General features: G+C 39.7%; 1 protein-coding gene across 1 annotated transcript in view; it reads right to left on the reverse strand.

Annotated features, from left to right (window-relative positions):
* Nucleotides 1-26,523, reverse strand: part of exoc4 (exocyst complex component 4) — a 378,154-nt gene that overhangs the window by 91,335 nt on the left and 260,296 nt on the right. The window contains exons 12-13 of the mRNA XM_077500828.1: nt 9,530-9,632; nt 9,344-9,460 (exon numbers count right to left, since the gene is read on the reverse strand). Coding sequence (XP_077356954.1) covers nt 9,344-9,460; nt 9,530-9,632 — 220 coding nt within the window. The remainder of the gene's footprint in view (nt 1-9,343; nt 9,461-9,529; nt 9,633-26,523) is intronic.

Consider the following 26,523-nt stretch of genomic DNA (forward strand, 5'->3'; position numbering starts at 1 on the left):
AGCAGCACATCACATGCAAATGATTTGAAGTTAATAAGTAAATATAATGGTACCTTGGAAAAGTATGCCGTTATCAGACAAGGAACATTTTGTTCTTACATATGTGTTTATCTATTTGATGATTAGCCGTGATTCAACCAGGAAAAAAATACATTTTCTCCCGTTAACTAGAATAACTTTTCATTTATTATTTTTATATTATTTACAATAGACTTAAATTATTACAGTATTATCTTTTTTTTTCAGAATTTATTGGCATTTATTGCAAAGTATTTTTAAATAAAATGGTGAAAAAAACAACACCAAATGCCTTCATTGTTGCGTTCATAGATATAATCATTAGATGTCATTATTTAAAAAAAATAATAAAATCTACTGTAATTATAAAAATGATCCGACAAATGCAATTAGAAAAAATATGCTACATTCTAAAAGTAGAGTGTTCCAGAAAATGGGGGCTGAAAATCTTTTTTTTTTTTCCTTTAGGGCTTTCTAATTGTCATAAAGTGACTAAATAATTAAGAAACGTCTACGAATGCAATATATTCATTTTAAATATGGGATTGATTTGCTGTGCAATTAATCAACAATCAGTTAAGCCATGTCTTCTACATGTTGGTAACGTGTTGTGGGTGGTGCTTTTGGATGGTCGGGGCGGGGGCGGAGCAAGATAAATGGAGCCAATCAGACGAGCTCTCCGGCAGCGTAGCTCGCGTGCGCTCGTCCTCGATTCTGCCTCCAATTAAATGAATCAATCAGAGTGGGACAGATAGCATCTCACGTGCTCGTGTGTTGGATTCACATTCCGATTCCGACACATGTACGTGTGAAGCATAAAAAATAAATAAATAAATGGATTGAAGCTTATCTATCATCGGCGAAAGGACACTCACCTCCGCGGACGTTATCATCTCTTGGTCCTTGTGGAACAAATCGAGTCGGGCTCATCTTCATCATCGTATTATTACTCCGCGATATACATTCATGCTGCCGACCGCTGATAGGCAAATCATCTCCCGTATCGATATTAGTGCTCCTTCACCTTGACTGCTGTTCAGCTATTACCGCAAAGTCATATAGAAGCACAGGGGACTCCGATACATCACAACGCAGCCTGATTTATTTAAAAGCCCATACTTTGCAAAAAGCGGCCAGTAATGAAGGTTCGGGGTGACAAAAAATAGGAGATAGAAGGTAAAGCACATTCATGAGTATGGAGAACCAAAACTGCCATAATTCTAAATAAATACATGACTGAATAAATAAATAAATAAATAAATAAATAAATAAATGACTAAAAGTGAAAATAAAAAAAATAATTCTAAAATTATGTAAAAAAAATATATATAAATGGAAATAAAAAGAGCTAAAAAATATATATGTATATGTATATATATATATATATATATATATATATATATATGTATATATATATATATATATATATATATGTATATATATATGTATATATATATGTATATATATATGTATATATATATGTATATATATATATATATATATATATATATATATATATATATATATATATATATATATATATATATATCCATCCATCCATTTTCTAGACCGCTTATTCCTCACAAGGGTCGCGGGGGTTGCTGGCGCCTATCTCAGCTGGCTCTGGTCAGTAGGCGGGGGACACCCCGGACTGGTTGCCAGCCAATCGCAGGACACACAGAGACGAACAACCATCCACACTCACAAGCACACCTAGGGTCAATTCGGAGCGCCCAATTAACCTGCCATGCATGTCTTTGCAATGTGGGAGGAGACCGGAGTACCCGGAGAAGAACCACGCGGGCACGGGGAGAACATGCAAACTCCACCCAGGAAGGCCGGAGTCCTCAGAACTGGGAGGCTAACCACTCGACCACCATGCCGCACATTATATATATATATATATATATATATATATATATATATATATATATATATATATATATATATATATATATATATATATATATATATACACATATGTATATGTATATGTATATACATATACATATGTATATACATATATATATATATATATATATATATATATATATATATGCAGCTAAGGCACTTATCAGTGAAGAAAAACCTCACAGTACACCAACAAAAAATAAAAAATAAAACTAGAGCTGCGAGCAGCTATAAATGGCCCTCGCAGCCCGGGCCACGTTGGGGTACTTGCACGTTGGGGTACTGGCACATTGGAAGCAGAATTTTTTGACAATGTCATGATAAACCTTTACATTTGGATTTTTTTTTATATATTTTTTTTTTGCCAGGTGTGATGAGTGTGTCAAGCTCAATGGGTTTTGGTGATTGTTAAGATCTGCAAAAATCTGCGTCTTTTTTTTAAATTTATTTCAAGGCAATGAGTTGCCCTGATTGGTATTTTTTTGCAAAAGTACATATACACATCATCGCTCGTACTCATTGCACAATGTTGCTTTTATTGTCCATAGAGGCGATCAAAAAAATATGAAACTAAATAAAAAAGTAAATATGTTTGGATCGGTCTGATGCCAGTGAACATTTTGAGTGGTGGAAAGTAAAAGAATATTCATAAATGACTTAGTTATTATCACACTTAGAATGTGTTTACAATTTTTTCAAAAATACCATAAGAGGGCATTTTTTTTTTTTTTATGCCTCAAGGGCGAGGTGGCGTTGCATATATAACTGAATGTTGTCATAGAGATACCTTCAGGCCTTGACTATAAATATACATTTCATTTCATGGGATTTTTTGGAACATGTACCTGGGAGTTATTAAGCATATCCTTCATTCACTTTTAATGTCCAGAGAGGCTATCAAAAATAAATAAAAATAAACAACAAAAATATGTATGTTTGGGTAGGTCTGATGCCAGTGAACATTTTGAGTGGTGGAAAGTAGAAGAATATTCATAAATGACTTAGTTATCACACTTCGAATGAGTTTACATTTTTTGTAAAAATACCTTAAGTGGGGTATTTTTTTTTTTTTATGCCTCAAGGGCTAGGTGGCGCTGAATATATAACTGAATGTTGTCATAGAGATACCTTCAGGCCTTAAATATAAACATACATGTCAAGTTTGGGATTTTTTGGAGCATGTACCGGGGAGTTATTAAGCATATCCGTTTTCATTTGGAAACATGTTTACAATTTTTGTAAAAATACCGTAAGTGGGGTATTTTTTTGTTATGCCTCAAGGGCTAGGTGGCGCTGCATATATAACTGAATATTGTCATTGAGATACCTTCAGGCCTTGACTATAAACATACATGTCAAGTTTGGGATTTTTTGGAGCATGTACCGGGGAGTTATTGAGCATATCCTTTTTCATTGCGAAACACAAAATTTGATGCCCCGCCCTCATCATATAGTAGTAAGATTTTTCCCCCTGTCGTTGGCTCAGGTCTTGACATGGTCCAGGTCAATTCTGAAGTCAGTCGGATTAAACGTGTAGGACAGGGGTGGCGAGATCCGGTCCTCGAGGGCCGCAGTCCTTCAGGTTTTGGTTATTTCCCTTCTTCAACACAGCTGATTCATGATCAGCTCATCAGCAAGCTCTGCAGAAGCCTGGTAACGAGCCTGTTAATTGGAATCAGCTGCACTTCGAATAGGGAAATCTATAAAACCTGCAGGACTCCGGCCCTCGAGGACTGCAGTTTGCCACCCCTGGTGTAGGAGAATTAGGCAAAGGTATGCCCCCTGTAAATGTGCAAAAATCGTCAGAAATGGGACATTCAAAAATTCGTAGCTCAATTCCTAAAAATTTCCGAAGATCTTGCTTCAACGTACAAGCGGGGCTGCTTCGTTAAAAAATTCTAGGGGGCGCTATTGAGTCATTTTTTGAAAAATAGTACAAAACACGATAAAATATTGCTCATTTTGCCAGGCCAGATGTGTGTGCTAAGTTTCATGAGTTTCTGTGCATGTTTCGACCCTCAAAATTGGCGTTGTTTTCTTGGCGAACAGTGCTTAGCCACGGCCACAGCGATTCACGAAAGCTCACAAACTTCATGTTGTGACATCATGAAGGCGGAAACCCTCATCTGAACAAATATGAGGTAGGTCCAGTTAACGTGGTTGGAGATAAACGTTGAATAAAAATCATAAGAAAAAGAAATGCCACTAGGTGGCGCTATCAGTAAGATGAAATAGAAGTTTGTAGATGTCTTAAGGGCTGGACTCTCATCAAATGTGTGAAATTTCGAGATGATAGGATCATATGGGTCAAGTTAAAGCAGCTTTTATTGTCACGAAAAATCTTCAGACTTTGCGGCCACGGCCTTTGGCGAAAAGTTACAATATTCAGTGTGGGGCATGATCAAAATCTTAAGGCTTTTCTGACCAATTTTCAACTGGATCCCTTCAACGAGCTTGGCACAGTAGCAAAAAACGTAAAGTATGACATTTATTGTCACCACTAGGTGGCGCTTTATGTTTAACTGAATTTTATCATATAGATGTTTTAAGGCCGTGACTATTAAGTTGCATGAGAAGTTTGAGATTTTTTGGAACTTTTATATGAGAGTTATTAAGCATTTGCTCTTTCTGGACAAATGAAATTTTAAAGGCGATTTTTGATGCCCCGCCCCCGTCATATAGTATGCCAAAAAGTCAAGATTTTTTGCCCAGTTGTTGTCTCAGGTCTTGAGATGATACATGCCAAGTTTGAAGTCAATTGAATGAAAAATGTTTGCAAAGGGGGAAAAAATATGACCACAGATAATGTGCCAAAATGGGCAAAAATTTGACATTCAAAAATTCAAAGCTCACTTCCTGTACATTTTAGCTACATGGTCCCAATTGACTTTTTGTGCGTCCCGGGGTGCTACACGTGCCTGCCAATTTTCGTAGCTCTAGGTCAAACGTGCCGGGATTGTTTTTTATTTTTCTACGCTAGGGGGCATTATAGAGTCACATTGTTATGACAACATCAGAATATCAAATTTTTTGCCGGGCCGGAAGAGTGTGCAAAGTTCGGTGAGTTTTCGTAAATTTATAGGTCCTCAAAAATGTGATCGTTTGCGGAGAATAAAGAAGAAGAAGAAGAAGAAGAAGAAGAACTACAGCTGCGAGCAGCTATAAAGGGCCCTCGCAGCCCGGGCCAAGTTGGGGTACTTGCACGTTGGGGTACTGGCACATTGGAAGCAGAATTGCTTTGAAAATGGCATGATAAACCATTACGTGCATTTTTTTTTTTTTTTTTTGCCAGGTGTGATGAGTGTCAAGCTCAATGGGTTTTGGTGATTGTTAAGATCTGCAAAAATCAGCATCTTTTTTTATTTCTAGGCAATGAGTTGCCCTGATTGGTATTTTTTGCAAAAGTACATATACACATAATCGCTCGTACTCATTGCACAATGTTGCTTTTATTGTCCATAGAGGCGATCAAAAAAATATGAAACTAAATAAAAAAGTAAATATGTTTGGATCGGTCTGATGCCAGTGAACATTTTGAGTGGTGGAAAGTAAAAGAATATTCATAAATGACTTAGTTATTATCACACTTAGAATGTGTTTACAATTTTTTCAAAAATACCATAAGAGGGCTTTTTTTTTTTTTTTATGCCTCAAGGGCGAGGTGGCGTTGCATATATAACTGAATGTTGTCATAGAGATACCTTCAGGCCTTGACTATAAATATACATTTCATTTCATGGGATTTTTTGGAACATGTACCTGGGAGTTATTAAGCATATCCTTCATTCACTTTTAATGTCCAGAGAGGCTATCAAAAATAAATAAAAATAAACAACAAAAATATAAATAAATTTCAAGGCAATGAGTTGCCCTGATTGGTATTTTTTTGCAAAAGTACATATACACATCATCGCTCGTACTCATTGCACAATGTTGCTTTTATTGTCCATAGACGCGATAAAAAAAAATGAAACTAAATGAAAAAGTACATATGTTAGGATCGGTCTGATGCCAGTGAACATATTGAGTGGTGGAAAGTAAAAGAATATTCATAAATGACTTATCACACTTACAATGAATTTACAATTTTTGTAAAAATATAGTAAGTGAGGCATTTTTATTATTTTTTTGCCTCAAGGACTAGGTGGCGCTGTATTTATAACAGAATTTTGTCATAGAGATACCTTCAGGCCTTGACTATGAATATACATTTCAAGTATGGGATTTTTTGGAGTATGTACCTGGGAGTTATTAAGCATATCCTTCATTCATGTCAGTTTTGGTCCTCCATACATGAGTGCTATTTAAAAATGGAGGCAAACACCTTTCTTCCTGGAGTCGCACCTCCAGCTTCCATTAGCAGCTTAGCATGCTTCAACAGCCCAAAGTGAGCAGATGAGTCCATTAAACGTGCTCAAACAGTTTCCCATATGTGGCTGCGGACCGGCACAGTGTGCTTAATGTGCTGAAACTATATTGAGTCGTCTTCTCATCAGCCCCTGAGGTGAGGATGCCAACAGTGTGTGTGTGCGTGTGCATGTGGGAGGGGCCATGACAACACCTGGCACACTTACACATAGCACAACAACACATCTGCTACGTGATTGCAAGCATTTTATGGCGCAGTCGCCAGAATCTTTAATCGTCAAGTGCAGTCACGGTGAAGGCAACCAGCGACAACATGAAGCTCACAACACACTTATTAAGTTACACTTATTAAGAAAATCTGCTGGGAAAAAAAAACTATTGTGAAGATTAACTACTCACCAGAAAAAGCAGAGCAGTCGCTTTAGTTGATTCAAATTGGGATAAGTTTGTTATGCCTTAAAGTGGCTGTGGCAGTAAACAAAAATGTAGAGGAAAACGGGAAGCAAATCACGTATAGTAGTTCTTGCAATAGTTTGCATCATGTTTTTTTTGCAATAAACTCAAGTGAAGCCGTTTGACTAAAACGCAAAGTTAACAGAAGGCAAATCAAGTACAAATAGAATAGAAATAGAAAAAAAATAGAAAGTACGAACAAAACAAGACCGTTGTCGTCGTTTTGACAGTGGCAAAAATGTGCTTCAAAGCGCAGTTGGCTCAAAATGCGTTGCAATGCAAGGCCTTACAATAACTGAAACTGAAACTTTGAGCGCCAAAAACGTTTAATGACGTATGTTAAAATCACCATGAATGCCGCCAAAAACATTAATTGACGTTTATGTTTTTTTGTTTTTTTTTGTTTTACCATCAATGGGCCGTGCAACGTCTTGTGCAGAGCTCCTTCTGCGGATGGCATGAGAGAATTCAAAAACAGCCACTAAGCTGGCCAGCAGATGGCAGCATCGTATCTCTTTTCAATGGGCTCGTGTGTCAAATTACAAGAAAACATGATAGATGACATGAATGATCACAGCCTTTGTCAAATTAAATCAAATTCAGAGAGCGTCACTAAACAAAAAATATTAGTGTCAAAGTCACTGTTGTGCAGAAATGTGTCTTTCACAAAAAGCTTGTTTTCTCCTAATTTTTTAAATTTCCGCGCAATGTCACTCAAATGACCTATTGCGATCTTTCATGAGGTACTATCAAAAATGTTTACGTAGTCATAGCACACAATATTATGTTTGCCTTGAAAGGTGATTTCAAATGCTCGAAACCAGCTGGCACTGTCAAGGTTGTTTTTTTTTATTATAAAATTTGACAGTCAAAGAGTTCATTAACTTTGCATTTAGATTTCTGCTGTAGCCCGATTAGGCGTTCGAAGTTCTGTTGCAACACGGAAGTTTCTTTGCTTTTAGCTTGTTTTGATCGATTTTCCTCTTCAAACAAATGCTGGATTGCGTCAGTAAATGTTTCTGTACTTTCAATGCGCACTTGTGCTAAAATTGAAAAAATTCATTTCCCTGACCGCCGCCAATTGAGACTTTTGTTTGTCCCGAAAAGAGGCACCGGAGCCGAGCCATACGCACACAGGTAGCAAAAACCATGCCTGGAAAAGAAAAAAGGAGTGAAAAGACATCAATGAATTGTGCTGGCCTCTTTTATTCAAGCCAATTAAAAGAAATAAAAATCCCAAACAAAGAGAGTACTTTATTGCGCGCTCCTGCTATCAGCAGAAAGGCTCATTAGCCACAGCAGCAGCAGCAGCAGCAGCAGCAGCAGCATAATTAGCAAGATGCTGCACTCGTCTGGTTAGGGGGGGGCAAGCCGTAAACAAACCCTGCTCAACTCCCAATGCCCGCTGCCGGAATCGACTGCTACTGACGTTTGCCGCATGGGAGATGACAAACTATTTTGACAAGTGTTCTTTCTTTGACAAAACAAACACGATTAAAGTGTATGGAGATGTGAAACCAGTCAATTTATAGCAACCCTCGTCGTGCTATGGACAAATATTAGCAAGTCACTGGATCTCCGCTGGAGACTCAAACTGGAAGACTCAAACTATTTGGTTTTGATGAACAAATTGTCACCACAAGGGCAATAATCAGTCTGTGCAACAACCAAATAGTCTTACTCTACAATTTTGAAGTAACTTATTTTGAACAGGACTGTTGACTCGTGCAAGGACTTATAGATGGCCTTGCTCCTGGATCTTTAACACCGTCAAACTGTGCTGGGATCAAACCAACAACCTTAGGGGTGCAAGCCGACCACTCTACCACTGACCCATGCTAACCTGTTGTTGTTAAGCTGTCAGTAAATAACAATCTACAAGTTTAAAAAGTATACAAGACAGAGCGACATTGTGTTTGGGGGCGGGATATGCAACTGTGACGAAACCAGGAAGCCAGCGCCGACGCCGGGGCTAACAAACAAACCCAACATGTACAAATGGACGCTGCAATGAATTCTGTTCTCGCAGAATGACTCACCGTTTCCTTGTTGAATGTTGAACAGCGAGAGGCGCTTCATGCATTTCTAGCTGCTATGATGTTCATGCTTTTTCCCCCCCTTCGACAAGAACGATGAACAGACAAACGTATTTTCATCCATGGCCGTGATTGGTTAAAACAAATGTGTAGAATGTCGCATCGTCCAATCAGCTCAAATTATTGTACAGAATGTCCCGCCTATTCCCGACGAAATTACTGTGGAGCGGTACCCATCTGGCTATTGCCAGGTTAACAGCTGCCAGTTTTTCCCCATAAAAACAACAGATTATTATTCTTCATTTATTTATTTATTTATTTTTTACAGTGTAGTAGTACTTGTTAATTTAATCTCTTAACCAGCTAAGTCTGAAAATAGGTTCATGAAAATTTTTTGCCCTAAAGCATCTCCGGTACCAGGCTATGCCATCCACAAAGACGTTCCCAGTCTGCATACACGTCCATGTCATAGGCAATAAGAATTTTCAACCCTACACTAACCCAGTCATTTCTTGCTTGGCTAGCTAGAAAATTGGTGCCCCGTGTGAGGCCCTCACCTGCAGCACGGGTCTCTGCACACCCAGAACCTTCATGGTGTCAGCACTGGCGAGGATCTTCAAGGGGTCGGCTACCTTGCTGACCGCCTCGATTTCTTTGTTGATCTCTGTGCGCACCTTTATCAAGAATGATTGTATGAGTGGGGGTGTCTTACACTGGGAGAGGTGTTTCATGGTGTCACCAACCTGGTTGAGGAAAAGGTCGTTGATGTAGTACGTCAGGAAGGTTCGGAGTTGACACTGCTTGGCCTGGCCCGCACCCATGTTCATCTCAATCTCCTGAATGAATCTGCATAGACAAAGTGCATCTTCTTACAGGTCTCCCAAAACTTTTGATAGCGCGTCACATATAAATGCGCAAATAAATCAAACCCCGTGGGAAAAAAAAGAAAACAAAACATTGCCTGACCTACAAGACGTGAGGCTATACATGACCCTGGCCTTGTGTACAGTACAGCAGACGCGAGAAGCCAACAAGAACAAAGAGATCCAAAGATAAAACATCTGATACTCGTTAGGAGTTCAAATAGAGTGGAGCTCAAAGTTGCATCATTAAAGTTGGTGTTACGAAGCACAACACAACAAAAATTTGCCGCCTCGACGGGCTGCTGTGGAGAAATCCCAAAAAAAGTTAACTACTACAAAGTGGACCAGCTGGAATAAAAGAGACAGAGAACATATTACAGTGGTGCTTTGAGATACATGTTTTTTGAGACATAGGCCGTCGCTAGCTTAGTGCTACAGTGCCATAGAAATGCAAATAAAATCTACAAATAACACCTGTGTCGCCCTTTAACTCATTGACTGGCAGCCATTTTGACAGAAGCAATCCCCTTCACTCCCGGCCGTCCGCGGTTCGGTGGTTGGGGACCTCTGTTCTGTAGGACATGGAACCATCCCCTCAAAACAGAATTACAAAAAAAAAAAAAAAAAAAAAAAAAAAATTGTGCACAATAAAAAAAAAAAATACTCAGCTTCCAATAGCTGGAAACATGAATCTGTCAATACATCCCATGCAGCCGTTTGGAGCTTTTTGTAGCTTTCCTATGTTGTGTTTGGCACATTTTGACACGAAGCATGTAGCTCGGAGCCTTGGGTGAAACCAAACAATTCCCGCGGAGCCAACTCACACAACACGCTGACACACGACTCAGCATTTGCACCCAATTAGTCAGCAAAGACTGGAGGCCTCGCGAGTGGCAGCGGGAAGCCACTGTAAATCCTTCATTGATTCTCTCCAAAGTCGAGCGCGGCACAAATGCGGGAGAAACTCTTCAGTGGCCTAATTAAAGCCGTCAAACAATGCGCGCCAGATAAACAGATCCTCTCCAGAAATATGGAAAGAACTTCAACACCCTCCACTTTTCCACACACAAAAAAAAAAAAACATTTGTGCTGACAACTTCATCTTCCAAAAATACGAAGAATCAAATCGATTTTTGGGGACAGCGGCTGTCGGGACTGTCATTGTTACGATACCGGAGTCAAGATGATGGCTCGTCCACTTTTGTGTGCGAGCGCAGATTTTATTTTTTGCGCAGACAGAGGTGATAACATTTGAGTCACGCGGCGAGTAGTAAACGTGCCATCTGGAGGCAAGGGAGCATGGACTCGCATGAGGATGGCAGGAGGGTTGGTTCTGAGGTAACCGGCCGCCGCGCAGGAGGGAGGCGGAGACGTCAGATGAGAAGCATCGGGCTAGATTGCCGTGGAAACGGCAGCCGCATCCGCGACTCGGCCCGCCGTGTGGAATCTTAATAACCTTAAATAATTCACTTAGCCGCCCTGGCGAGCTGAGACAAATGCTGACATGCTGCAAAGGTTGTAGTACAGTGTTTGGTGAGGAAAGGCTGAGTTTTCATTTAATTTGATTGTGATTGCTCATCATCATGTTTCATCGGCAATTTCATTCCCGAAAAAACAAAAACAAAAAAAAACCACACACACACACACACACACATACAATCAAATACTCATCAAATCAAATCAAGCTAAGTTCTGTGGCTATGTAATATTATCAATCTCTATTTGAAAGGTCTTGGAGCCCTGAGTGATGCAAAGTAAAATAATAATGAGCTTACTAAAACGTGTAATAATAGGCAGAAATTAATCTACATGCAAACTTACTTTGGTGGCTAACAGAATTCATTCTGCACTTTTTGTGCAATTTTGAACAGGGCTCCAAAAATATAAAAAAAAATAAAAAAACAAAAAAATAAAAAAACACCCAGACTTTAAATCTTGAGGCGGCGTCATGTTGCACGGCTCCCGCAAGTTCGATGACACTTCTCACTAGTGTTAATTTTGTCAATAAAAATTAAGCAAAAATAATTTCGTCAACGCACATTTTTCCCCAGGACCAAAACTAGACTAGACTAGACTAAAACCCTCATTCATAAACAATAACTGGAACTAAATGAGTCTGCATTTTGTCGACTAATGAAGACGAGACGAAAATGTACTTTACTTGAGAAAAACTGCACTCAAATCTATTGCCATTTTAGTTAGGGATGCACGATAATATCGGTGGCCGATAATTATCGGCAATTATCGACCAATTTAACGTCAAACAGATAAACCAGATAATAGAGAAATCTGCCGATAATCATCGGTAATTTGATTTCATACAGATAAACCAGACAATAAAGAAATCCAGCAATAACTAGAGCTGCGAGCAGCTATAAAGGGCCCTCGCAACCCGGGCCACGTTGGGGTATTTGCATGTCGGGGTACTGGCATATTGGGGTACTGTTTCATAGGAAACCGTCTAAATTGTAAATGTTTTAGACATGCTTTGTGTTTGCAAAGTTTCATGGAAGGCCAAAAATTATGCACAATTTAAAATCAAAATGGATTGGCACATGGCTATAGAATACTTTTTGGAGGTATTAGGCTGATAGGTATGCCTCCCAATATTCACACATCTAGCTGAATCATATAAAAAACATTTTTCTTTGCAAACGATGCATCGCTACAGCAAAGGCGTGCAACAAAATAAAAAATTTCAATAACTTTTCATCTTAAATATCTTAAGATGAAACGCGCCAAAGAATATATGACGCCTATAAAAGGCCCCAAAAATGGCAACAAATACCAAAGTTAATCAAAATGGCAGACTTCCTGTTTGGTTTAGCATATGGCTTTAGAAACTTTTTTGTAAGTCTTAGGCTGATCTCCCAATATTCACACATCTAGCTGAATCATATAAAAAACATTTTTCTTTTCAAACAATGCATCGCTACAGCAAAGGCGCGCGACTAAATAAAAAATTTCAATAACTTTTCATCTTAAATATCTTAAGATGAAACGTACCAAAGAATATATGACGCCTATAAAAGGCCCCAAAAATGGTATCAAATACCAAAGTTAATCAAAATGGCAGACTTCCTGTTTGGTTTAGCATATGGCTTTAGAAACTTTTTTGTAAGTCTTAGGCTGATAGGTATCCAAATTTTTTCACATCTAGCTGAATCATACATTTCCAAAAGCTTCATAAAAATGTCGAGATGGCGCTATTGAGCCATTTATTGAAAATTGCAGAAAAACTCTCTAAAATATTCATGCTTATGACAAGCCTGATGTGTGTGTAAAGTTTCATGAGTTTTTGCACATGTTTAGATAAAAAAAAAAAAGCAGCATTTTACTTGGCAAACAATGCACCGCTATGGCAACGGCGTGCGACAAAATAAAACACTTTCGATAACTTTGTATCTTAAACATCTTAAGATGAAGCACACCAAGTTTGAAGACAGTCGGATAAATTTTGTAGGAGGAGTTCGTTAAAATATGACCCCTAAAAAAGGCCACAAAAAATGGCTACAAATCCCAACGTAAATCAAAATGGCGGACTTCCTGTTTGGTTTAGCAGATGGTTCCAAGAGACTTTTTTGTACATCGTGGGCTCTTATGTATGCCTCTAAATTATCATAGCGCTAGGTGAAACGTACAACCGGGAATGCTTCGTTAAAGAGGAGTTTTTTACCTCAAAATGTGATGACCGGCCCCTACGGGACTTCCTGTTGGGTTTAGCACATGGCACCAAGAGACTTTTTTGTACATCGTGGGCTGTTAAATTTGTCTCTAAATTTTCGTAGCTCTCGCTGCTTCGTACAACTGGGAATGCTTCATTAAGAGGGAATTTTTTCCTTTGCAAACTGTGCATGCCACGGCAACAGCGTGCGACGAAATAAAAAGCTTTCAATAACTTTTCATCTTCAACATCTTAAGATGAATCACACCAAGTTTGGAGATGATCGGATAAACTCTGTAGGAGGAGTTCGTTAAAATAAGACCCCTATGAAACGGCCCAAAAAATGGCAACACGTTCCAAAGTAAATCAAAATGGCGGACTTCCTGTTCGTTTTAGCATATGGTTCAAAAAGAGTTTTTTGTACCTTGAGGGCTGTTACATATGTCTTCAAATGTTGGTAACTCTAGGTGAAATGTACAGCCGGGAATGCTTCATTAAATAAGAATTTTGAAACACAAAATTTGATGCCTTGCCTCTGGCGGACTTCCTGTTAGGTTTAGCATATGGCACCAACAGGCTTTTTTGTAGATCATAGTCTGTTACATATGTGTACCAATTTTCGTGGCTCTCAATTAAACGTACCACCGGCAATGCTTTGTTAAGTAAGAATTTTGAAACTGTAAATTTGATGCCCCGCCACCGTCATATAGTATCTCAAAAACTTTAGATTTTTTACCATGATGTTGTCCCAGGTGTTGAGATGGTACAGCCCAAGTTTGAAGTCAATCGGGTTAACCGTGTAGGAGAAGCGGGCAAAAGTATGACCCCTGTAAATGTGCAAAAATGGGCCAAAATTGGACATTCAAATACTCATACCTCACTTCCTGTCTATTTTAGGGTACACATATCAAAGAGGTTTTTGTTCATCTGGATGTGCTACAGGTGCCACACAATTTTCGTAGCCATAGGACAATCGTAGCGGGACAGGGATCCGTTAAACCTATGTAGGTGGCGCTACAGAGCCATTTTTCTGTTATCATGTATGGCGACTTTAAAATATCAAATTTTTCGCCAGGCCCGATCTGCGTGTAAAGTTTGGTGAGTTTTCGTTCATGTTTAGTGCCTCAAAAATGTGGTTGTTTGCGGAAAAGAATAATAACAAAGAAAAAGAAGAAGAAGAAGAAGAAGAACTAGAGCTGCGAGCAGCTATAAAGGGCCCTCGCAACCCGGGCCACGTTGGGGTACTTGCACGTCGGGGTACTGGCACGTTGGGGTACTGTCAAATAGGACAAGGACCATCTAAAATGTTTTTGACAAGCCTTGTGTGTGCAAAGTTTAATCAAAACGCAAAATATGGTGTGCAATTCCCAAAATAAATTCAAAATGGTGGACTTCCTTTTAGGTTTAGCATACGGCTACAGAATACCTTTTGTAGGTCTTAAGCTAATAGGTATGCCTCCCAGTTTTCATAAATCTTGGTCAAGTCATCTTTAGTTGTGTATCGCTTGAATCATACAATTGGAAATGCTCCATAAAAATGCATAGAGGGCGCTATTGAGCACAACGTTGGGTTACTTGCACGTCAGGGTACTGGCACGTTGGGGTACTGTTACATGGAACAAGGACCATTTAAAATGTTAGTTTTTTCCATGCCTTGTCTGTGCAAAGTTTAATGAAAAAGGCCAAAAATGATGTATAATTCCCAAAATAAAATCAAAATAGCGGACTTCCTCTTTGGTTTGGCAAATGGCTACATAATACTTTTTTGTAGGTCTAGCATAATCATACAATCGGAAATGCTTCATAAAAATGTCTAATGTCTATTTATTGCAAATTGCACAATAAATCTCTGAAAATTCATGTTCATGACAAGTCTGATGTGTTTGCAAAGCTTCATGAGTTTTCATGTGTATAAAAAAAAAAAAAGCAGCACTTGACAAACAATGCATTGCTATGGCAACAGCGTGTTACAAAATAAAAAACTTTCGATTACTTTGCATCTTAAACATCTTAAGATGAAACACACCAAGTTTGAAGACAGTCGGATAAATTTTGTAGGAGGGGTTCGTTAAAATATGACCCCTGAAAAAGGCCACAAAAAATGGCAACAAATCCCATCATAAATCAAAATGGCAGACTTCCTGTTTGGTTTAGCACATGGTTCCAAGAGACTTTTTTGTACATCATGGGCTCTTATGTATGCCTGCAAATTATCATAGCGCTAGGTGAAACGTACAACCGGGTATGCTTTGTTAAAGAGGAGTTTTTTTAGCTCAAAATGTGATGCCCGGCCCCTGGGGGACTTCCTGTTGGGTTTAGCACAGGGCACCAAGAGACTTTTTTGTACATCTTGGGCTGTTACATATGTCTACAAATTTTCGTAGCTCTAGCTGCTTCGTACAAATGGGAATGCTTCTTTAAGGATATTTTTTTTCCTTTAAAAACAGTGCATGCCATGACAACAGTGTGCGACGAAATACAAAGCTTTCAATAACTTTTCATCTTCAACATCTTAAGATGAATCACACCAAGTTTGAAGATGATTGGATAAACACTGTAGGAGGAGTTCGTTAAAATAAGACCCCAATGAAATGGCCAAAAAAATGGCAACACGTTCCAAAATAAATCAAAATGGTGGACTTCCTGTTAGGTTTAGCATATGGTTCAAAAAGAGTTTTTTGTAGGTCATAGCCTGTTACATATGTGTACCAATTTTCGTAGCTCTAGATTAAACGTACAACCGGCAATGCTTCGTGAAGTAAGAATTTTTAAACTCTAAATTTGATGCGCCGCCGCCGTCATATAGTATATCAAAAACTTTTCATTTTTCACAATGATGTTGTCCCAGGTGTTGAGATGGTACATCCCAAGTTTGAAGTCAATCGGGTTAACCGTGTAGGAGAAGCGGGCAAAAGTATGACCCCTGTAAATGTGCAAAAATTGGCAAAAATTGGACATTTAAATACTCATACCTCACTTTCTGTCTATTTTAGGGTACACACTTCAAAGAGGTTTTTGTTCATTGGGATGTGCTACAGGTGCCACACAATTTTCATAGCCGTCGGACAATCGTAGCGGGACAGGGATCCGTTTAACCTATGTAGGGGGCGCTAAGGAGCCATTTTTCTGTTATCATGTATGGCGACTTTAAAATATCAAATTTTTCGCCAGGCCTGATCTGCGTGTAAAGTTTGGTGAGTTTTCGTTCACGTTTAGTGTCTCAAAAATGCGATTGTTTGCGGAGAAGAAAAAGAAGAAGAATAAGAAGAATTCCTACAAAAACAATAGGGCCTCGCAGCGGCACCGCCGCCGCCGCTGCTCGGGCCCTAATAAGAATTCCTTCAGGAACAATAGGGACCTCGCAGCGGTCGCTGCTCGGGCCCTAATTATAGACATGCCACATTGGTCCATATGTTGTGGTTGTGGCTCATATCAATAAAATTCAGCTTCATGGTGCTTTACATACATTGAAACATTTTGCAAAGTTTATACACTATCATGCATCCCTAATTTTAGTTCATGAACAAAAACAAGATGAAAATTATATGATTTTTGTATTAAAAAAAAAAAAAAAAAAAAAGCCAACGGCTATAACATTCCAACAATAATGTTCATCCGACCACTAACTAATTCTTGCTAACTTAGTAGCTGGTAGCATGGAGCCATAGTAGCCACTATGGTTGATATACTGTAATTGTGTGTCAAGTTGTTTTTCATCAAAAAGATGAGAACATTTGATGTGAAATCGTTTTAAAAATATACAGGGGTGAAAGGATTGTACTGACTAAAACTAGACTAAAACGTTGACAGTTTTTGTTGACAAAAACTAGACAAATAAAATTGTTTTCTTGGACTAAAAATAAAGACTAAAATGCTAGATTTATAGTCGACTAAAATAGACTCTAAAAATGGGATGGGGTGGACTACGATTAAAAACGAACAAGCGTGATGGAAACCGGACTAAAACTAAGACTAAATTTAAAATTAACACTAGAAACAATGATATATAAATACATACAGTAGAGTGTATTTTCTGCAAAAGACTTTGTTTCAAATTGCATTCTCCTACAATGTGATGTCAATTTGAAATGGACAAAATGTCCATCCCTCATGTCTGCCACCTTGGAATTCATTAGGAAAGTAAAGCTCAGGTAACCTATGCTTCTCGTCATCCGTGGCAGAAGTGTGCAACCACGGCGAAAGAGAAATGGGATGATTTCGAGACTCAGCATTTTTTTTTTTTTTGTCAAGAAAATTGGAAGAAAAACAGGAGAATCCATGTCATGACAACACAGTTGCCATCCGTTGGCACTCCAGCACACTTATCTATTTGCAACGATTGTTTTCCTGCGCCACTCCTCAGCCACTTCAGCAAGAATGTCAGTCATTAAAGGATGCTAATGGATGGGAGAGTTTTTCACACGGCGCGGCCAACTCTGACGCTAAATCTTTGCCTTTTTTCTTTTTAATTGTTATTCAAGTGCGCATTCAATATTGATTCTCTCGGTTTACTTGCTTGCTTACTTTTATGCTGTCGTTGAATTAATGAGATGGAGGGAGTTGGACGAGGGCAACTTACAATCTAAAATGCTTGATTTTGGAATGTACACATGCATGCAACATGATGATGTGTTAGGCATACAATCAAGTACGCCTGCCTCGATAAGCCACTGCAGAGCTTTTTTTCCCTTCAGGAGGATTCAAATGTACACAAACGCCTGTGCAATCTCCACTTCTACCAGCAGATGGCAGTGTGTCAGCTTGCACCCTTCTCTTCAATTTCAGCAGTAAGGTGTGACGATGCAACAATGCAGTGGATGATGAAACACACACACGTATGTGGCTGACAGCATATGTAACTGAATACAAGGCAGATCTAAGAATGAAGTTTGGAGATTCTGCCTCAACCAAGATGGATGTCGGACAAAAAGGAACCATTAGCATCAAAGCCCACATGACAAATGGCGGCGGTTCAGCACTTCAAGGTACGTTTTTTTACCATCTTGTCTTCCAATCTAGTTAGTTTAGAGGGGTCAACCCCAAAAATGTTCTTTACAATTATGTGTCATCTGTGCCACCACTTATCTAAATACCACACTGATTTGTACTGTGTTTGTGTTGTCTTTTTTTTTCTTCTTTTTTTTTTTTTAAAACTATCTCACTGGGTGGCCAGTTTGACACTTTCTGTTGACGACAGATGACGTCACAGTTGATTCGGGCTCAGGTAACGAGCAACCAGCTTCACAAAACAGGTGCTGTGATTGGTCATTACCTGGTCAAGTTTATGGACCAGATCAGGGGTTAGACTAGTTACATTAGACAAGGGGTGTCAAGCTCATGTTAGCTCAGGGGCCGCATGGAGGAAAATATATTATCAAGTGGGCCACATCAGGATAATAACAGTATATAACTTAAAAACAATTGCCATCATTTATACGCAGATTTTCGTGGACCAGCCCTAAATTACGGAGCTCAACTGTAATCATATTGTTCCGAAAAATAACACGAATGCAAATGGAACGCGACAACATTTTGCCGGTATACATTCCGGACGTGTGAAATCGACCTGTTTGGCATATATATTGTTCCCAGAATACATTGCGTGGCGCAGCTAATGATGTTATAAGGATGCTAATCCTTGTCATATCTATTTGTGTTACCAGTAATTCAATTTGTGTCGTATTTAACACGCTTATGTCAGTGTATAATTACAAAAAAAATTATAATAATTAAACAAACCGTAGTTTAAGTTGTATGTAAAATGATGACATTCAGTGATTCAATGATGACGATTCCCCGTACAAGTTGCATTGCTCATCTGAGGACTGCTTGTGAAATTACAAATGTTTTGATTGTGGCCGCTTGGTTAATTAGTCCGACATTACAATTTTTTTTCTTTCTTTCTTTTTTTTTACTTTACAAAATCATCTCACAGGCCGGATTAAACCCATTTGTGTGCCTGATCCGGCCCGCGGGCCGTATGTTTGACACCCCTGCATTAGACTATTCTGGTCATTGTTAGTCTTCAAATATTCATATGAGGGGACTGGCAGCGAAGATCCATCACTTTGTAGTCGAATGCAAAAAACAAAACAAAACAAAAAAAATCAGTAAACTATTGTTTTATATAGTTACTGTATTAAAAACTGCTGCGTCACAGATTTAAAAAATTGTGTTAATATTTTAAGTCTATTTTTTCTTTGCAGCTTTGCATGTATAGAAAATATCTATTTAAAACCAATTCATTAATAATAGCAGTTTTTTTGCACTGCTTTAACAAATAAAATAAAAAAAAAGTTTCAATGTTATTTTTAGTACATGCTGCAAAATGGCTGGAGGTCAAAGTTTGGATACGTCAGGCAAGACTATCTAGCCCTCCATATTCGACAGTATGTACGTATGTTGCTTTAGCTAAATGATCTTTCTAAGCATTAATATGACCGTATCCAGTGTGATACTGGTCTCTGGTGTACCACAAGGTGCACAGCTCGGTCCTATGCTATATATGTTTGCAACAAACGCGCCTTCAAGGTGTGTTTGCGTGTGTGTGTGTGTGTGTGGGTGTGTGTGTGTGTGTGTGTGTGTGTGTGTGTGTGTGTGTGTGTGTGTGTGTGTGTGTGTGGGTGGGTGGGGGGGTGTCAGTAGCAGAGTGGCGCAGGCCAATTAAAAGAAGTCAGATTGATGAGCGCCCAAGAAGCAGCAAGCGGCGGCGGAGGTGGTAACGCGAGCTAGACAGCTGCTTCCTGCCGACAACAGGAAATGAGACGGCCTTGTTTTTTAGCTGACGCCACCTCACGGAACCTGAAAAGACAAATGGCCGCCACGCCACGCCACGTCGCCCCTTCATCTTCCTAACTTCCTTCTTTTGAACGCCGTCTCATGCTGCGTTGCGACCGAAACCATCTCGTCGTTAGACTTTTTCTCCAAGGCTGATGAGAAAGTAATCAGATATGAAACAGATTTTTTTTTACAGCAGTTTATTTATTTTTACCTCTGCTAATAAGGTCATGTTTCCATGTTCGTGTGTGCTAGTTAAGTTTGCAGGACTAAACACAATCTTGCAAAGCTCCATCAAACTTTGGGGAGGAGTGGCACATGGGCAATGCAGTTTGTTTAATAGTTTATCTGTAGCTGTTTAAATGTGAATTGAGTTATTTTACATATTATTATAATTTTATGGATAATATTGTATGTATTTTTTATATATTTATCAAGTTATTCATTTCCATTTTTTTATTAAAAAAAAACTATTTAGTCCTTTTATGTCATTTTTGATATATTCACTTTGGTTCCCTTATTTATTTATTTATTTATGTTTTTGTTCATTAATTGTACTTTTTATTCTAAGCCAGACTTTCTGTATTTCATCCGCATTTAGATGGGATTGGTTTTCTTTTCTTCTTTTTTTTTAATTGATTAATATTTTTTCCCTCATTCATTTATTAAATATTTTGTTTGGTTTTTAATTGGTTTTATTTATTTATTTTTTAATTGATTAATATTTTTCCTCATTAATTTGAAAAATTCTTTTTTTTTCTTTTTTTTTTACTGTTAAGAAAAAAAATCTCTCATTATATATTTTATTTTAATAAGCTTCTATTCATTATTGTACATTTGTGTTAGGTTTGGAAATGTATTTGTTTTGTATTTGTATATTTACTTTAAAACCTCATTTTAGACAGGAATCTCTTGGCATTATTCTGACAATGATAAGTGTTATTATAGCATGATCTTTGGTTTGATTTGCAAACACGTTTGTATATATTTTTATGAATGTATATTAGTTTTAGCCAAGAAATGCTGAGCCCTCTCAAAGAGTTTTATCAGGTCAAGGATGGCTTTCGCGGCAGGACACAAAGGGAACTGCAAAATGATTTGGCTTTAACCGCTTTGTGGAAAGCTTGTCAATAGAGACAGACAGACAGACAGACAGACAGACAGACAGACTCTCTGTCTGGACTTACTGTTCTTGGAACTCAACACTGATTTTGTAGTTAAGACATTAGTAGGTGCAGTGAGGCCAGTGGTATAAATTCATATAATGCATGCTCTAATGCTGTCAAGTACTTAAGTCCAAAATGTCTTGACAAGAAAACGTTGAATGCAGCACTACTACTCTAAAAACAGCATTCTGATGAATATTGACTTGGTGGAAAATGAATTACGTAAGCAGCAAAAGGGTTTTGTTTTTTGGGACCTGCTGTTGTTGACTAAAAATGACATCACATCACAGTTGCTCCGGGTTCAGGTAATAATTAGCAATTATGATTTATTTATATATATATATATATATATATATATATATATATATATATATATATATATATATATATATATATATATATATATATATATATATATATATATATACACACACACACACACATGTATGTATATATTAGGGGTGTAACAAAAAACGATTCGAACCGGAAATCCGATTTTGAGTTTAACGATGTGAGTGCGCCGGCAAGTGGACTACTGTATCGGTCTAAAAATAGCTTGTGCCAGTCAATGGCCCGATCAAGATGTCATAAGACGTCGGTTTTATGTTGCTGATATATGAAATCAGGCTGTCTTATAAAACAACCAAAGCAGTCCAGTTGCTCTCGATTCAGTGCCTTAAGAATGAAATGTCCTCATGTGAATGAGAATTAAACTGCATTTCCTCGACTCTAAGTCACGCCGTGTTTGTGTGTGGGTGAAAAAAAAAGTCACGCGAGACTTGTCACAGTTATGTGACGTAAGGTAGCACTTTTGCTTTCGGTTTTCGGACGAAAGTGTTGAAGACACGGCCAAAACGTACTCCGGCAAGTTTAATGTCCAAAGTATGGAAGCGATGTTACTTGTATATGAAAAACGTCATGTACAGAGACTGTCAACTGCGAGTAGGCAGATGTACAGACAAGCTGGCATGGAACCGCGGTGTTCATAACGGACAGACAAACAGGACTTCTTCCAATTGAAACTCCCACAACCAGATAAAAGGTAATAATAACGACCTTAATAACCCGATTTATTGTTAAACACTTAAGCCATACTCCGTTGTGGAGAATGAGGGCTTTCAGAAGTTGGGACATGATAAAAACATTAGCGTCCCCAAAAGCTGTTGGCGAGCGCCGCTCATCCGTCGACTTCCAAAAAACATGGATGTCCGTGTGCTCATCAAATCAGCAAGCGCACTAATACTCCAGTAGTATAGATATCTCTGCTGACGATGTAAGTTTGCGTCATTCAATTCCCTCGCTGTAAACATGCTAACCGATGCTAGCCTGTGTACATGATAACAATAACTCTTGAGTTAAGAGAATGAAATGAAAATGTTACCATGCTGTCCTGGCTCAAAGCTTTAAAAAAAACAGCACGGTCAGAGGTGGATTCGCATGCTGAAACAGCACGGACGTAAAAAATAACACGGGTTCTGAAGTAAGTAGTATTTTCTTGTTTGTCCTAGTATAGTATAAGTATAGTATAGTTGTGGGAATGCTGAAAACCTTTATTGTGGGAATGCTGAAAGCATTCTTTCATCTTACTTATTATTCTTACGATAGCATTTTATTCTCTTATTTACAGTACTTGCATAATTTAATGTTAAATATGAACTTTTCCCCATTCATTTTCAATGGGACTGACACAGAATTTTTTCCAAGTCCCACTTTCCACACCCACTTTCATACATACAACAGACCATCGTGACCGGCTTTCTTTTTTTTCTTTTTTTTTTTTTTTTTTGTGTATGTGTGCGTGCGTTTGCGTGCGTGCGTGCGTTTGCGTGTGTGCGTTTGCGTGCGTTTGCGTGCGTGCGCGTGCGTGCGTGCGTGCGTGCAAATACGTATAAATTTATACTCATTCATTCACCTAAAGCCTTATAAATATCCCATTACCCTTCGCCTTAACCAGGTACTTCAGAATCTTGCCAGAGTCGTGAGGTTTAAATGGTCAGGAGACCAGAGAAAAGGTCAGAAAAAAAAGAAATAAAGAGAAAAGAAAGGAAAATCAAAGTGAAATCCAGCACCGACCAAACACTTCCTGCCTTCCCCATGATTACAAAATCGAAGTCTTACGCCAACCCCGGAAGCCTCTAAATTCCAGCAAATTTGGCGAGATCTCAAGAGACCAGAGGAAAAACTAAAGAGAGGAAGGAGGGAAGGATCGATAAGGCAGAGAGAGATCCATAGAAGCCAGTACATCCAATCCATCAAAGTGAAGTCCAGCACCAACAAGACCCCTCCTACGTGGTTACAAAACCAGAGTCTTATGCCAACCCCAGAAACCTCATACTTCTAATAAATTAAGATCTCAAGTGACCAGAGGAAAAACTAAAGAGAGGAAGGAGGGAAGGATAGATAGAGCAAAGTGAGAACCACAGACACCAGCACCAACTGATTCAAGGGGCTGTGGGAGGGAGAGGCTATTTCTGTTGAGTTTCAGTAGATGCTGGTGCGACGGATCTGGCATGCATAAGGACCACCACCAAAGAAAGAAGCCGTCAACCGCGGTCCAGCAAAGCGAGCACTCCCCCCCCCCCGAAATCCCCAGGCCGCGGCAGCACCAAGGCCACCCCCAAGCCACCCGAGCGGACACCGGTCGGCGAGCCGACCCAGACGCCCGGAACACCCCCGCCCCAGCCCCGGCCCACACCCCCGAGCCCAAGGCCGCAGAACGAGGCCCACGGGCCCCCACAGCGCCCCACCGGTCCCCAGCCCCCACCCCCCCACGACCCCCCCGCACCCCACCCAAACCCGCCACCCACCACGACCCAGGCCCCACCACCCCCGACCCCCAAACCCCTGAACACACCCCAACCCCCAACACCCAACCCCCCACCCACCCATACCTCCACCCCCCCCAAACAAGACGGCCCCCCTCCCCCCGACGTCCGCCAAACACCCCCCCCCCCCCCCCCCCCCGCGAACCCGGCCCCCCGCGAACCCCCCGGAAACCGGCACCGGGCAGCAGCGCAGAGAGGGAAGATGTGCCCACCCCACCTCCAGCCGCGCGAGAGTAGCACAGCGGCGGGAGGGGGGAAGCAGAGGAGGAAGCACCAGGGGGGAAGGCGGAACACCAGAACACCGAGCCCGGTGGGGAGAGGCCCCGGTCGTCACGCCAGAGTACTAGTGACACCTAACCCTGTTACTGAGTCCGCCAGCTCGCCAACTGGCGAGCTCTACCCTTAAACCGTGAATGTGGCCCCACCCAGTGTATATACAAGTGTGTGCGTGTGGTGCATTAAAATTGGGAGCAGGTGAGTCGGAGCAGAGGGAAAAAATTTTCCCTACTCCGACACACCCGTATCCCCCCCAAAGAAATTAATATGTATATGTGTGGTGCATTAAATCGTGACCGGCTTTCTGATACTGCTCATTGGCGCAGTTGGGAGAGTGCATGTACAGTAAGCAGGAGGTCGCAGGTTCAAAGCCACCGCCGACTGTACATTGCACGTGTCCGTGGCAATTACGTAAACGGATATTAAGTATACCAACTGACTATCATACCAGGAAATGCGTTATACTGACATGGTTCAACACATGTGTTCCAAATCAGTGCTGATGGCTTTCAGCATTAGATGACACATTGAAAGACAAATAAGCCAATTCGCTCTAATTTGCACCAAGCCCCATTAGCTCACCTGGTAAGTAACTTGACTGTGGTTGCATTTTTACACCCAAGCCCGGGTTCGAACCTCGGTGGGGAATTATTATTTTTTTTTTGTCACCCCCAACTTTCATTTCAGACATGGATATTTTCCAATTGTTTCACATAAAACAATTAATGTACTAAACCTCAGTGCATCCATCAATTATGTAAATTATGTAAAAAAAAATAAATAAAAAATAAAAATAAAAAAGGAAGTTTAAATAGGAGGGAGTGCAGTGGAGTGCAGCAAAGGAGGAAGTTTAAATAAAATAATAAAAACAATGCAGCTGTGGTGGTGGTGGAGCGGGTCGTTGTCCAGTAATTAGGAGGTACAAATACGGCAATTGGCTCTGTTGCTCACCAAGTCAAGTAGCTCTTGCGGTAAGTGCTTTAGAGTAGGGGCCTTGCAGTGACACGGAAGTCCCAAGTTCGAATCTCCGTGCGGAAATGATCCCCCCCCCAACTTTAATTTCAGAAATGGACATTGTTCAATTGTTTGACATAAACAAATTAATATATTAATCCTAAGTGCATCCGTCGATTCTGTAAATAAAACGTGATTAGAGATAGCGTGAATCACTTTATTACGCATTGCTCGTACTCCCTGTGGATCACTTGATAATACAAATTTGAAGCAGAGCTACACGTCCGTCCTCCATAGCTGAGCGGATAGCGCACTAAAACGCGAATCATGACATCGTGGGTACGATCCCAGTCAGGCACATTATTTTTTTTTTTTATATAAACGTGAAAACAAATCTCTTGACAACAGCCATTTGCTCTTGTCAATATTGTAAAACGTGACTTGTTAATGCTAGTGATGTTACACTCAAAGCAGACACTGGAGAAGAGTGTCAGCGCTCACGATAGAAGTATCACAATCGCTCGTCTTTTTTTTTTTTTTTGCAACATACAATATAACGTGCCCCTCGAAGCAGACACTCGGCAAGTGTCGAGTGCTCGCGACGAGAAGTGGCTGGATAAGTTGTTCCTATCCAACACGTGTCCACAGGATCCCAGTGAAAAGAGATACAATGCTGCCATCTGCTGGCCAGAGTTAGTGGGTGTTTTCTTTTTTTCATATTTTATGACTGAAATGTCACTTGCATGTTTATATTTTATCAGCAAAAAACAAAAAAACATATAACATCATTATATTCAATGTGATCTAGCATGACTAAGCTTTTATCATTTTTCTGGTTTCTAAGACATTTAAAATTGATTACTACAGGTTTGGAGCAAACCATCACATCCTTCCTGCGGGTGAGCGGCGAAACACCGCGGTCACGAATTATAAGTTCACGTGGTTGATCCTGGTGGAAGTCAGGTTTTTTTTGTTTGTTTTATTTATTAGGGCCCGAGCAGCTACCGCTGCGAGGTCCCTATTGTTTTTCGATCGGATTATTATTATTATTATTATTAGGGCCCGAGCAGCGACCGCTGCGAGGTCCCTATTGTTTTTGTAAAAATTATTGTTATTATTATAAGGGCCCGAGCAGCGAGCGCTGCGAGGTCCCTATTGTTTTTGTAAAAATTATTATTATTATTATTATTAGGGCCCGAGCAGCAACCGCTG

The sequence above is a fragment of the Festucalex cinctus genome, chromosome 16, assembly GCF_051991245.1.
Source record: "Festucalex cinctus isolate MCC-2025b chromosome 16, RoL_Fcin_1.0, whole genome shotgun sequence".
In the NCBI taxonomy this organism is placed as follows: Eukaryota; Metazoa; Chordata; class Actinopteri; order Syngnathiformes; family Syngnathidae; genus Festucalex; species Festucalex cinctus.